This window comes from Gobio gobio (assembly GCF_949357685.1).
Source record: "Gobio gobio genome assembly, chromosome: 23".
Taxonomy (NCBI): Eukaryota; Metazoa; Chordata; class Actinopteri; order Cypriniformes; family Gobionidae; genus Gobio; species Gobio gobio.
The window spans coordinates 3453469-3469071 of record NC_137119.1 but is presented as its reverse complement, the minus strand read 5'-3'; the positions used below and the strand labels follow the sequence as shown (position 1 = coordinate 3469071).

At 43.1% G+C, this 15603-nt stretch overlaps 1 protein-coding gene across 1 annotated transcript in view; it reads right to left on the bottom strand.

Annotated features, from left to right (window-relative positions):
• Positions 1–4639: 4639 nt before the first annotated feature.
• Positions 4640–15603, bottom strand: part of LOC307119594 (F-box/LRR-repeat protein 7) — a 91829-nt gene continuing 80865 nt past the window's right edge. Inside the window, exon 4 of the mRNA XM_079805953.1 lies at positions 4640–5418. Coding sequence (XP_079662079.1) covers positions 4682–5418 — 737 coding nt within the window. The 3' untranslated portion in view covers positions 4640–4681. The remainder of the gene's footprint in view (positions 5419–15603) is intronic.

Below are 15603 nucleotides of genomic sequence, written 5' to 3'. Positions count from 1 at the left end.
AAAACATAAATCAGCCCAAACATCAGACCAGCTTACTGTTGTACAGTGACAATAATGCATCTCTTTCATGTGATAAATATTATGATATATGTAATTTAGTTCTTTAATTGGCAAGAACATGGTACAGCTCTGTAAGAAGCAACATGACTAGATGTGTCTCAAAACCTCAAACTGCCTTTGAATGTGATAATAGCGTGTGTTGCGTCAGTCTAATGTGCAGAGCACTAATTACAAACTGTTTCCTATGAAGGCCATTTCAAATCAGTAACAAGGTTGCACTTAAGATGTTATTTATGTAGACCAGAGATGCCCAATCCCGTTCCTGGAGATCTACCTACCTGCAGAATTCAGATCCAAGTAATTAACATGTGTTCCTAATTGTCTAGTTCAGTCATGTTTGATCAGGACTGGAGCTGAACTTTGCAGGAACGTAGATCTACATGAACAGAATTGGGCACTCCTGATGTAATCTTGGAGGGCCTTAATCTTAGGGCTGGGCGATAAAACGATAACGATATGTATTGCGATAGAAACGTAATCGATATCAATAAAAAAAGCGTTCAATATTTTTTTTCTTCGTCGTAAGAAACCAGAGGTTGCGAAGCAAGTTTGGTTGCATGAACAAAGGCACTTGTCAAGTCAAGTCAAGTCAACTTTATTTATATAGCGCTTTTAACAATGTAGATTGTTTCAAAGCAGCTTTACAGTGTTAAACAGGAAAATAATGCAGCATAATTTTATTCAGCTGTATAGCCATTCTGGAAAAATTTCAAGTATCATACAGTGACAGTGTGGGCTTTAGATCAATAATTTGATCAGTAATTTAGTTTAAATGGTTAATTTAGTTTATTATTTAGATGTATTTCGATGTTTAGTTGAAAAATTTAGTGTCCCCAACTGAGCACGCCAAGCCAGAGGCAACAGTGGCAAGGAAACCAAAACCCCAAAACCCCACTTGCTCTCTGGTAACCTAGCAACGTAGGGAGTGACATGCCAACAGCCAATCATGTAACAGTATCATGTTTGGTTGCGCCATATTGTTGTCTTGTGTTGGATTCTTCAGTAACAGAACCGGCGTGGAGTGATAAGTGGAAAATGAGCGCCGCAGCTAGCGAGGAAATTGTTGATAAAACAGGAAAACAAGTCAGCTCGCCAGTATGGCACTTTTTTGGATTGTATAAGTCTGACCGTAGTCAGACCAATGTCGTCTGCAAATTATGCAAGACCGTCGCAAGACTGGAAATACCACAAACTTGTTTTACCACCTTAAGCCTTGTTTATACTTTCATCTGGCTCCGCAACACGAGCCTCCGCTGAAATCACCCCTTAACCCTCAATCACTATTCCCTACTTTAGTCCACTAATACAGTTCACTTGAAGGAGTGAATGAAAACCAGTGAGTGAATTCGGACAGCCGCTGTGTGTACTTTACACTCGTTATTGCAGTGCATTGTGGGATTGAATGAGTGCACTCAATAACGTCCACTATGGTTTTGGACACCACTACAAATGGCTGTCCCCTCAAATAGTGTCCTATTTAAGGGTATAGGGGGCGATTTCAGATTCAACCTTTGAAACTACACGGAGAGGTAATGTTACTCTGCATCAGTGCCTTATGACAAAGCACTTATATAGTGATACAGTTTTCAGCCATATCGCCCAGCCCTACTTAATCCTGTAAATTGAGTTCTAACCTGCTCCAACACAATTGTCCAGAAGTGCCTAGTAATCCTGAAGACATTTATTAGCGGGTTCAGGTGTGTTTAATTGGGTTTTTGCAGGAAGATAGCCCCCCAGGAGCGAGATTTGACACCTCTGAGTTGCCCCAGATTTAGTTTAGTTTAGTTTTTAGTTTATTTCATTTATTTAACAGGGACCATACACAGCACAAATGTTGTGCCAGAGTTAGCTAATTCCAGTAGACAAGTTGATTCAGTAGGTGCTTCTCATTTCTTATTTGTGCATCCTTGTTTCCTTTCCTTTAACATGCTGTCGGAAATTTCCAACTTCCCGCTTCAGAAGTCGTGATTACGAGCTTGTTGCATTCAAATACTTTGTTGTCGGAATGAACAGGAATCGTGGAGGACACCGGGTTTATTCTTGCCTATTTTTGGGGACAATCTTATTAAAACCAAAATTATATGTAGTGTCACATGCACTGACAACCATAAACATTTCCAGATAGTCCGCTTTCTGCCGGTTCTGTATGATTTCGGTCAAATTCAGCCTGTTTTCGCTGTGTATTAAACATACAATACACTTCAAATGATTACTTGTATGTAAATATTCACTACATTAATGACAAGACAAGACGATCTAGCTATGTTGGGGAAAAAACTAATAAATCATACCTGGCACAGCAGTAGTTCTAAGTTTATGGCACGCCCATCTCAGGAATTTGGGTATCAAAATTATTTCCGAACTTCCCAATGGTAAAGACGACATCATAGGGCATTCATGTGCACTTTTTACCTAGGAAACTCGTATTTACAATAATTCCGATAGCACGTGAAGGCAGCATTAGCTACATCCTTTAGGATGTGAGGGAAGGATACACCTGTGTACACTGATGCTTCTCAATACTCAAACTGATGCTTCCTCATTTCCTCGCTCCTCCGTCCTCCAGCCTGTGACCCGGAAACTGATCAAAGTTAGCCCTCTTGAGGGACATCTCAATTCTCTAATCGCACCGTGAGGAGGCGAGGAACGAGGAGTGAGGAGGCTTCCAGACGAGCGATGAGCGAGGATACACAGGTGTATCCTTTGCAGAAGTCTTTCTTGTCGAAAAGCCTGACACATACAATTCTCCTCCCCCTTCACATCTGTCACAATCATTTTAATTTATGCTTTACCTTTGCAGTTAAAATAAACCATATATCACACATATTTCAACAGGGGATGATGATTCCTCCATCCTCATTTTCTTTCCTTGTTGGCTTCCCTTGCATCCTACGGGGGGTGGAGCTGAGACGCAAGGAAAGGAAGCGAGGATGCAAAAATTAGAAATGAGAAGCACCCCATGACCCTCAGGAAGCTTCCTCACTGTTCATTCCTTGCAGTACAATTAGAGAATTGAGATGTCCTTCAAGATGGCGGAATTTATTCGGAGGACGGAGCAGTGAGGAAACAAGGAATCATCAATTTGAGTATTGAGAAGCACCCACTATGTCAGGGCATGTCCAATTCTGCTGCTGGAGGGTCACTTTCCAAAAGGATTTAGCTCCAACCCAAGAATTAAACACATATGAACAAGCTAATCAAGGTTAGGATTACTACAAACTTCCAGACAGGTGTGTTGGAGCTAAACTTTGCAGGACAGTGGCCCTCCAAGAGCAGAGTTCAACCCTCCTGAATTACTCCACTGTTGCTGGAGACTAGTGTTTCCCAATCCTCTTTTATTATTATTATTATTTTTCAAACTCACCCGATTCAACTCATCAGCTCATTAGTAGACTCCTAGACCTGAAATGGATGGGTCAGAGAAGGGAGATATCCAAAATTAAAGGACAGTTCCAGTGAAAAATGAACCTAGGGTAGATCGAGATCGTTCTCTGGGATGCGTTTTCATGAAAATCGAATGTAAAGAGTTTTATCTCTAAAAACAGATTAGCTTATAACGCTAGTATATGGGGCATAGAATAAGTAAAATGAATCGCTAGTTAATACCACTAACAAGGCTCAAAATAGCCTCACACTAACACGGTAGCATAATGAGGGTCCCTACATGCAAACCGAAGCATTGAGAACTTTGTAAGTGTAAAAACAGTTTAATAAGAAAATACTTTATAAAGACAGTACATTACGCGTGTACAGACAGGAGCCATCTTGGAAAACAGTCTCGACAAGTCGAGCCACGGTTGAATAATCCGCCATCTCTTTAGTGTGTATCCTTTGGAAGCACTAGTCATTTAGAATTTATTTTATTTTCTCTGTTGCGTTCAGTGCTTTCTTCCGGAAACAACGGACCATATGAGATTCCAAGTCACAGTTCATCACTTCGCACAGCGTTCGTGGAGACTGTTTTCCAAGATGGCTCCTGTCTGTATACGTGAAATGTACTGTCTTTATAAAGTATCTTCTTATTAAACTGTTTGTACACTTACAAAGTTCTCAATGCTTCGGTTTGCATGTAGGGACCCTCATTATGCTACCGTGTTAGTGTGAGGCTATTTTGAGCCTTGTTAGTGGTATTAACTAGCGATTTAATTTGACTTATTCTACGCCCCATATACTAGCGTTATAAGCGAATCTGTTCTTAGAGATAAAACTCTTTACATTCGATTTTCATGAAAACGCATCCCAGAGAACGATCTACTCGATAACCATGTGTTAATTACCCCTAGGTTCATTTTTCACCGGAGTTGTCCTTTAATACTGTTGGTGTGCCTCCAGGAACAGGAAACACACCAGTAGACAAATCAAATCGACTCACTCCAGTCCTGCTCCTGGAGGGCCACTGTCCTGCAAATTTTAACTTGAACCTCCATTAAAAACACCTGAACCAGCCAATCAAGGTCTTGGAGCTAAACTCAGCAGGACAGTGGCCCCTCCAAGAGAAGGATTGACTAGTTTTTGAGACACATCCGCCATGTTGCGTCTTTTCAGGCAGTCGTAGCATTGCAGAAAGTATAAACATCTGTTTTTCAGAGGTCAACACCCCTTGCGTCCCCAACCTGTCCCCTCAGTAGAAAGCAGGTATGGTGTGCTCGATCACACAGCGTCTGCAGTGTTGTCGGACTAGTCGAAGCGCCTCAGGTGGCAGATCACACTCTTGTACGTTTAGTAACTGCAGCTCGGGGCATCCCGCTGCTAGCGCCATTAGCCCTCTCCCCGTCAAACTCTCGCAGCCCCTCAGACTCAGCCTTCTTAGCCCTTCACAACAGCGTGCTAACATTTCCAGCCCAGCGTCCGACACCAACGGGCAGCGACCAACATCAATTGACCGCAGTCGGGGGCAGTTACGAGCTAAATGGCTTAATCCCTGGTCCGTTAGCCCCTCGCACCCCCGCGCATTCAGGTAGCGGAGCCGCGGACAGTAGCGCGCTACATAACGCAGTCCAACGTCTGTTATGCGCAAGCAATGTGCTACGCTTAGATATCGTAGTCGGCCCTCCAGACGAGCGACCTCGCGTAAGCCAAAGTCTCCCACCAGATGGCAATCGCTGAGGCTAAGCTCGCGTAAAGAGGTGCAGCGCAGTGCTAGCTGTCTCAGGGACTCGTCTGTTAGGCGACTGCAGCGCCGCAAGTAGAGGTGTGTGAGACCCGGACAATGAAATGCAATGGTCCTTAAGCCTTCATCCTCCAGTGATACACAGTCCGTCATGTCCAGGTATCGCAGGCCAATCTGCTGTCCGTGTAGAGGTGTGAGCTGGAGGGACGTCTCCTCGGTCAGGCTGATACAGGTCACTTTAGGGCAGCCTGAGGGAAAGGGAGGGAATGTTTTCATTATTATGGTTTATGAATAGAAAAGGAAAGTTAGTCATGACACCCTAAATATCTGGTTGTTAAAGGGTTAGTGCACCCAAAAATTAAAATTCTGTCATTAATTATTTACCCTCATGTCGTTCGACACCCGTAAGACCTCCGTTCATCTTCAGACACAAATGAAGATATTTTAGTGTAAATCTGATGGCTCTGAAAGGCCTCCATTGGCACAATGCACGGTTCACTCTCAAGACCCTTAAAAGACACTAAAGACGTCGTTACAAAGTCCATCTCACTACAGTGGTTCTACAATAACTTTATGGAGTGACGAGAATAGTTTTTGTGCGCTAAAAAACCCTAAATAACGACTTATATAGTGATGACGATTTCAAAACACGACATCATGAAGCTTCGAAGCGTTATGAATCAGTGAGTCGATTCAGCAGTTCAGAGCGTTATGAATCAGTGAGTCAAATCATGATTTGGATCGCGTGTCAAACTGCTGAAATTTGGCGATCCAAACTGCTGAATCGACTCACTGATTCATAAACTATTCTCACCGATTCATAAAGTTATTGTAGAACCGCTGTAGTGAGATGGACTTTGTAACGACGTCTTTAGTACCGTTTAAGGGTCTTGAGAGTGTAAAGTGCCTTTCAGAGCCATCAGATTTACACTAAAATATCTTCATTTGTGTTCCGAAGACGAACGGAGGTCTTACGGGTGTCGAACGACATGAGGGTAAGTAATTAATGACAGAATTTTCATTTTTGGGTGAACTAACCCTTTAAGTGTTTCACGACAGCGATCCTGGATTCATGTTATAAAAGTCTTGTTGCCATAGATACGCAAAACACTAAAACTAATGCTACGTTCACACCAAATGTGAATAGAGCGTCAAATATGCGTCTAGTTTGACGTTTGACGCATTCGTGCGTCCAAAGCGAGATGGACGCGTATAAAGCAAGCGTTGGAAGCAAAATTGACGCGCGTCCTTTTGCGCTTTTCATAGTGGTTGTGTTCGGCTGCGAAATTGAAAAATACTACTGTTATTGTGTCACGAAATGTAGTTTTAAGAGTTGTGAAGACTTGCGCTCATGTAACCCGCCTGGAACAGCCTTACCTCAGCTAGTCCTCCTGACTTTTGCCGCTGATAAACGAGAAATTTTTAAATTCACAATCTATAGCTTCGGTTCTATTATATGAAACGTATAAGTTAAAAGACATTAATGACTTGTTATAACGTCAAATTACTTCTTTAATTATGTGAGTTTTTCTTCATCTCATTCAGAAATGTGTGCAACACTTAACGATTTTTAAGGGATTACTTAACAGATCCCAAAAATAAACAACAAATGGTGCAATCAAATGGTGCTAATGAACAATCACTAGTACTACCGAAAAACAGCGATTCATCTTTTTAAATTGTTAAAATACTGATGTCCAGGACACCATGAGCATGGAGACTGTAGTGTACACTGTGACATTTTTAAATAAAGGTGTGCTTTAAATGAATAGTGCCTATAAACGGCTGTTGATAATGTATTCTCACTTGAAATGGATTAGAGGCTTGGACACGGAAACAGTCTTCGAAACATCAAGACTTAACAAGTGCAATGGCTTGGTTTAAGGTTTAAATTTAAAGTGGCAATGTAAGATAAGTATTGACAGTTGTTGTACATTAAAGTAAAATCGAATATCGGGAGAAAAAATTGAGGGCGGGACTTGGTTCGGCCTATGGGTTGTTCACAGTGACATAGGCAGAAATGTATTTTTGGTCGGGCCTGGGCAAAAGTGGGTGGGTTGACACTGTCAACATAAGTCAAAACTCTAGCTACAACCTGTCCACATACAAAACATGAGCAGTGGTTACAACAAATGATAGACACTTTATTCAAGATTCAAGAGTTTTATTTGTCACATACACAGTTATATACACAATATACAACTGGCAGTGAAATGTAAACAGGTCCGCTCCATGGACAGTGCAAATAACAGTTACAAGAACACAAGGGAAATTAAAATAGAAATAGAATAAAATTAGAATAAAAAGTATTAACATAAGTAGAGTTATAAATAAATCAAGTAAGATAAAAATAGGAAATAAGATAAAAATAAAAAAATAAAATAAAAATATAAAATATAAAGTAAGTGGATATGATAAGTGAGATAAACTGTAGACTTAAAAATAAGTGGTTAACATAAAATATATATATATATTTATATATAGAGAAGTATGATGTGCATGCAATAGGTATAATTGCAAATCGGAGTATAATGTGCAAACAGGTTTATTACAGGTTGTTACACAGTAACAATAGGAACGTAAAGTGCAGTGCAATGGCAGTATGTGAATGTTAATGTTTAAACTGGATGTTTATGCGTGTGCGGGGTGAAGTGAAGTCACGTGACTGAGTTCAGGAGTCTGATGGCCTGGGGGAAGAAACTCCTCCTGAGTCTTTCAGTCTTTGCCATCAGGCTACGGAAGCGCTTACCAGATGGCAGCAGGGTGAAGTGAGAGTTTGCAGGGTGATTAATGTCTCTGATGATTTTAGTAGCTCTACCTCTGCAGCGTTTGGTGTAGATGTCCTGCAGAGACGGGAGAGCTGAGCCTGAGATGCGCTCGGATAAGCGCACCACTCTTTGCAGGGCTTTGCAGTCGTGACTGGTGCTGTTCCCGTACCACGCTGTGATGCACTGAGTCAGGACACTTTCTATCGCCCCTCGATAGAAAGTTTTCAGGATGGCTGGTGAAACCCTGAATTTCCTCAGCTGGCGCAGGTGGTACAGTCTTTGCCTGGCTTTTTTCACCTGTGTCTGGATGTGTGTAGTCCAGGTCAGATCCTCGGAGATGTTCACACCCAGGTATTTGAAGCTGCTCACTCTCTCTACCGGTGTCCCGCTGATCATGAGAGGGGAGTATGACCGATGCTGTCTCTTCCTGAAGTCCACAATCAGTTCTTTGGTCTTGTTAACATTCAGAGAGAGACAGTTGTCCTGGCACCATGATGTCAGTTGCTCCACTTCGTCCAAGTATGCCGTCTCATTGTTGTTGGAGATGAGACCCAGGACAACAGTATCATCAGCAAACTTGATGATCGAGGTGGAGCTGTGTGTGGACAAACAGTCATGGGTGTAGAGAGAGTAGAGCAGGGGACTCAGCACACAGCCCTGTGGAGCTCCAACACTCAGGGTGATGGAGGTGGAGGTGAACTGGCCTACTCTCACCGCCTGGGGTCTGCCAGTGAGGAAATCTTCAATCCAGAGGCAGAGAGAAGAATTCAGGCCTAGATCCAGGAGTTTGTGTGTTAGCTTAATGGGAACTATGGTGTTAAAGGCTGAGCTATAGTCAATAAATAGCAGCCTGACATAGTTCCCACTTTTGCTGTCGATGTGAGTGAGGCAGGAGTGAAGGACGTGAGAGATGGCATCTTCAGTCGATCTATTGGGACGATAGGCAAACTGAAGAGGGTCCAAAGTGTCAGGAATGGAGGAGCAAATGTTGTTTTTAATGAGTCTCTCAAAGACCTTCATGACTAAAGATGTGAGAGCCACTGGACGATAGTCATTTAGGCAAGAGGGTTTACTGATCTTAGGTACAGGGATGATGGAGGATCGTTTGAAGGAGGTGGGGACAACAGATGTAGCAAGGGACTCGTTAAATATGGATGTAAAGAGCCCTGCGAGCTGATCAGCACAGGACCGCAGAACACGACCTGAAATACCATCCGGCCCAGCAGCTTTCCTGACATCCACACGTTTGAGTGCCCTCCGAACCTCGTCCTCCGAGACAGAGATCACGTGACCGTTGCTGCTCTGAGGGACTCTCTCTGACGCGTCACTCGCCGGAGTCGCGCTGCCGCGATTACCATCAAAGCGAGCGTAGAAAGAGTTTAACTCGTTCACCAGCAACGGATCAGCTCTCACCTCTGCAGAGGATTTAGTTCCAAAAGCACAGATGGTCCTTAGTCCCTGCCACATCCGCCGGGAGTCGTTGAGTTGGAAATGAGATTCCACTCTGTCTTTATAGCGGAGTTTTGCGGCTTTAATGGCGCGCCGGAGGGCGTAACATGAAGCTTTGTACTCCCTCATATCCCCCGTTAGGAGACCGGCATTGTACGCGATAGTGCGCGAGTTTACTGCAGTGCGAATTGAACTGTCCACCCACGGTTTCTGATTAGGGAAGGACGTTATAGTTATTGTTTGTGTGGCTTGCTCTGTCAGTGTGTTGATAAAGCAGAGCGCCACTTCTGTGAACTCGCTGACGTCTTCAGAACTCGCGCGGAACATGTCCCAGTCGACGTCATCAAGAGCTGCCTGTAGCGTGATCTCTGAATGGGATGACCAGCGTTTGACTTCCCTCCTCACCGGGGGCTCTTGAACGAGCCTTTGTTTATATTCCGGTGTGAGGAAAATGGCGGCATGGTCCGATTTGCCAAAAGCTGGCTGTGAACGAGCTTTGTAGGCGTTCTTAAACGGAGAGTAGCAATGATCCAGTGTGTTTGCTCCTCGTGTGGGACAGGAGACATGCTGGTGAAAGTTTGGCAATACTTTCTTTAGGTTTGCTTTGTTAAAATCACCCGCGACGATGAAAGCAGCGTCGGGGTGTTTGTTTATGAAGCCGCTGGTCACATCATGGAGGGCAGATAAAGCCAGCCCCGTGTCTGCCTGTGGTGGAATATAAACGGCAGTGGCGATGACCGAGGAAAACTCCCTCGGCAGGTAGAAAGGCCGGCACATGAGAGTTAAATGTTCCAAGTGAGGCGAGCAGGATCGCGAAAGAATGGAGATGTTCCTAGGATCGCACCATTTCTTGTTTATCATGAAACACACTCCACCGCCTTTAGATTTCCCGGTCTCGGCTGTTCTGTCCATCCGAAAAACAGAGAAGTTCTCGGACGGCGTCACGGCTGTATCCGGGACCGCTGGCGTGAGCCATGTTTCGGACAGACAATAGATGTTGCAGTCTCTCATGTCCCGTTGAAAACTTATCCTGGCTCTAAGATCGTCCATCTTATTCTCCAAGGATTGGACATTTGCGAGCAAAATGCTCGGGAGAGGAGGACTGAATGCTCTTTTTCTCAGTCTGTTGCGGATCCCAGCGCGTTTCCCGCGGTGTTTTTTGAATCTTCGCCGTCGACTCGAGTGGCCATTGTTCAACTCGGCGTCCCGGCGAATCTCAGATGGAAGATTGGAGAAAGTGTCCTGAAACAGGTCAGTGTAGCGGTAACCAAATTCCAGAAGTGTTTTGCTGTCGTAACAGATCAAAGCAGATGATCCGTTGGAAAAAATAGAGAGTAAAAGAGAGTAGAATAATAAATAAAAGCAAAGTCTTAGCGGAGCGACCTGAACGGCGACCGAACACGGCGGCGCCATCTCAACAACCTTACCAATAACCATCATGGAGGGCAGATAAAGCCAGCCCCGTGTCTGCCTGTGGTGGAATATAAACGGCAGTGGCGATGACCGAGGAAAACTAAAAGCTTTTCACTTATTTCCACTTTTCAAATATTTTCTTAATTTTTAATTGAAAATAAACGCCTTTCCGATCTGATATGTGATGGGAAAATGAAGTACAGCAAGTTCGGCAAAAGGCGGATTCGACCTCAGGTCAAATTGCATCAAAACTTAGTGCAACGCACCTTACTCCAACTGAAGACAGTAAATATATGTTTAACTGATATTTATATGTTTTATGAATCATTTTTGTAGACATTTTAATTTACTGAAGGCTAACAGGAAAGCTAGATAACTAAATTTATTAAATTAATTCACAATATGCACACATTCATTACTAACATTAGGCCCAATACAGGCTGAAAATGCTACAAATGGAAAATTTACAATATGCACACATTCATTACTATTAATCTTATGCCTAATCTGAAGAAAATGGCTTTGTTAATATTTCTTGTTTGTTAATTATATCATAAATGACATTACATAGGCCTATTTCAATTCAAAATGTCGAAATTAGACCAAAGTTTATTCATTTGGCTGAATATTTTTGTCATTTGTTTAACATTTTTGACTTAAAGAAGCAGCTGTCAAATATGAAATGTTTAGTTTAGCTTCATATCTCGCACTTGACGTCGAGTTGTGCTGCTGAAACTCATGCTCAGCCTCAGCAGCTTCTGTGAACATAAAGCCCGCCTACTCTGATTTGATTGGTTTTCTCAAATATGTTGACATTGACAAGCGGTGACAGACCAATGAGAGCTCAGATCAACACACACACCTCTGCTTCTGACGTACGCTCTGCGGATTGAAGAACACGCAATTGATTAAAAGACGGGCCGAAGCTGAAGCCTCCCGCCAGTTTCATATGTTAAAAAGGTTAATCACACATTTTTTAGGGGGGCTGGACAGAAGTTTAGGGGGGGAAATGGGCCTAGTGACGCCCATGCCTTACCCCTACACTATCACGACTGACAGATACTGATGGCGTGTTCCCGGCTTTACAGAATGAACCCGCGCTTGGAATTGAAAAGTCTTCTCTGAAAAGGGTTCTCTCCCGCGTTAATGCAAGTTTTATTAAAAGTCAATTTTATAGAATTATGCATCGCTGCTGTTTATCTATCGCACAACTGCAAATTATAGGCTGTGAATAGGTAAACACACTTCATGAACTCACAGGCGTGAGCCGCGTAACACACATGAGACAGCCTGACACCTCATTGCCTAACACAGCTGTCAATCAAACTCATCAAGCATTATGCAAAAACCATAAACTGTAAAAAAACATTTTATTTATTATAGTATTTGAGATGTTATAATAATTCTGTAATTACGTTAAAATAATTTAAACAGCTTTTATTTAACAAATATTATTGGAGGCAGATCTGAATTTGAACTTGCAGCCAATTGTAAGAAAGGGGCGGAGTTTATGGAGACTAAGGGCTCTATTTTAATAATCTGAGTGCATGGTCTGAATCACACGGCGCAGGTGCACTTAGGGCGTGTTTCGAATCCACTTTTGCTAGTTTAACACAATTTGCTGCGTGTATTTCAGTTGATTTTCAGATGCATTTAGAAAAAAGATTTTCCATTTCATGTTGACTTTAAAGACTTACATAAAATATTTGGGCAGTTCTAAACGTTGTTGATAAGGTGTTGAAAGTTTGGCCTGTCAAAGTGAAATTATTACTTTAAAATTCTGAAATTGAAAGTCTACATCAGGTTTTCAGATCGAGCTGAATGAATGAAATAGAGTGAATAAAGGCCAGAGAAAATAGGACAAACATAATAGGGAAATAAAATCCAGAAACCTCATATGGAACCAGAACCAGGCAGTATCTGTTTTTGCTCCTATTACAGTTATACTACCTGCTTTTAAAAGTAAATGTAACCACAAGAAACTTGGGATACTTTTTGCAACAAAGAGTGTTTTACTTGTGGACGCATGCTGTGCCCTGTGCATGATGAATAACTGGACAGCGTGTGACTCCTACAATGAACTCAGCAGACGGACTCTTACACTTTGGTTGAGGTTAGCAGTACATCTTTCAAAACCGAGCAAACCTCACCTTCCCCCAGAGAAAGACTGAACGACTGGCAGCGATTCCTAGATCCCATAATGTTTTTCCCAGCCTTCCCAGAAAAACTTCACCACTATGAATTACTCCCTGAATAAATCCACAACCAAACATGCTATTCTGATGCATAATGTCGGCTAATCCATCACAAGAGCTCTTAAAAATAATCAAGACTTGATGTTTTACTTGTTGACCAGGTCTAATGGATGTGCCATACAAATAAATATATTTGCAGGCCACCTGCGGCACATTACTTGGAATTTTGAAAATCTGAAAAATCTCACAACAATGCATCGCACAGTGATATATAATGTCTCACCTCAAGAAGTGAGATTTATTAAAAATAAATTAATATTTATTGCAATTGGGGGAATCTCATGGAGAAATGTTCAAAGGTCATATTTCACCACAAAACATAAGCAATAAACTATAAATTAAAATATTTTCGTGCCATTTTTTCATTAAATGTAAATTAATTTCTCTTGAACAAAACATTACATTTACCTCAAGAGAGCTATTCACTGTCCATAACTCATTAGTAAGCTAGAAAAAATTATAAGAGAAGAGCATTTTGCTAAATATATGCACTGTATTGCATATTCATTATATTTTTACTGAGCTGTTAGTGATGTCTTCATTATTTAATTTATGTTTGAATAAATATGTCATGGTGTTTGTATTTTATGTTTATATTTCTCCAAAAAAACATAAACAATTGTTATTAAAAATATAAAAAAATACATAAAAACTGCAGTGGCATCGTGAGAGGGTGTGTCATAGAGGGAAGGTAAGTGCCATCTAGGTGGTTACAGCATGGGGACTACAAACCAAGATGGCCACCTGGTTCTGGACTACAGTTACACATCTGGAGTGGTTACAGCATGGGGACTACAAACCAAGATGGCCACCTGGACTACAGTTACACATCTGGAGTGGTTACAGCATGGGGACTACAAACCAAGATGGCCACCTGGACTACAGTTACACATCTGGAGTGGTTACAGCATGGGGACTACAAACCAAGATGGCCACCTGGTTCTGGACTACAGTTACACATCTGGAGTGGTTACAGCATGGGGACTACAAACCAAGATGGCCACCTGGTCCTGGACTACAGTTACACAGCTGGAGTGGTTACAGCATGGGGACTACAAACCAAGATGGCCACCTGGTCCTGGACTACAGTTACACAGCTGGAGTGGTTACAGCATGGGGACTACAAACCAAGATGGCCACCTGGTTCTGGACTACAGTTACACATCTGGAATGGTTACAGCATGGGGACTACAAACCAAGATGGCCACCTGGACCTGGACTACAGTTACACAGCTGGAGTGGTTACAGCATGGGGACTACAAACCAAGATGGCCACCTGGTCCTGGACTACAGTTACACAGCTGGAGTGGTTACAGCATGGGGACTACAAACCAAGATGGCCACCTGGTTCTGGACTACAGTTACACATCTGGAATGGTTACAGCATGGGGACTACAAACCAAGATGGCCACCTGGTTCTGGACTACAGTTACCCATCTGGAGTGGTTACAGCATGGGGACTACAAACCAAGATGGCCACCTGGTCCTGGACTACAGTTACACATCTGGAGTGGTTACAGCAATGGGGACTACAAACCAAGATGGCCACCTGGTTCTGGACTACCGTTACCCATCTGGAGTGGTTACAGCATGGGGACTACAAACCAAGATGGCCACCTGGACCTGGACTACAGTTACACAGCTGGAGTAGTTACAGCATGGGGACTACAAACCAAGATGGCCACCTGGTTCTGGACTACAGTTACACATCTGGAGTGGTTACAGCATGGGGACTACAAACCAAGATGGCCACCTGGTTCTGGACTACAGTTACACATCTGGAGTGGTTACAGCATGGGGACTACAAACCAAGATGGCCACCTGGTTCTGGACTACAGTTACACATCTGGAGTGGTTACAGCATGGGGACTACAAACCAAGATGGCCACCTGGTCCTGGACTACAGTTACACATCTGGAATGGTTACAGCATGGGGACTACAAACCAAGATGGCCACCTGGTTCTGGACTACAGTTACCCATCTGGAGTGGTTACAGCATGGGGACTACAAACCAAGATGGCCACCTGGACTACAGTTACACAGCTGGAGTAGTTACAGCATTGGGACTACAAACCAATATGGTCACCTGGTCCTGGACTACAGTTACACAGCTGGAGTGGTTACAGCATTGGGACAACAAAACAAGATGGCCACCTGGTCCTTGACTACAGTTACACATCTGGAGTGGTTACAGCATGGGGACTACAAACCAAGGTGGTCACCTGGTCCTGGACTACAGTTACACAGCTGGAGTGGTTACAGCATGGGGACTACAAACCAAGGTGGTCACCTGGTCCTGGACTACAGTTACCCATCTGGAGTGGTTACAGCATGGGGACTACAAACCAAGATGGCCACCTGGTCCTGGACTACAGTTACACAGCTGGAGTGGTTACAGCATTGGGACTACAAACCAAGATGGCCACCTGGTCCTGGACTACAGTTACACATCTGGAGTGGTTACAGCATGGGGACTACAAACCAAGGTGGTCACCTGGTCCTGGACTACCGTTACCCATCTGGAGTGGTTACAGCATGGGGACTACA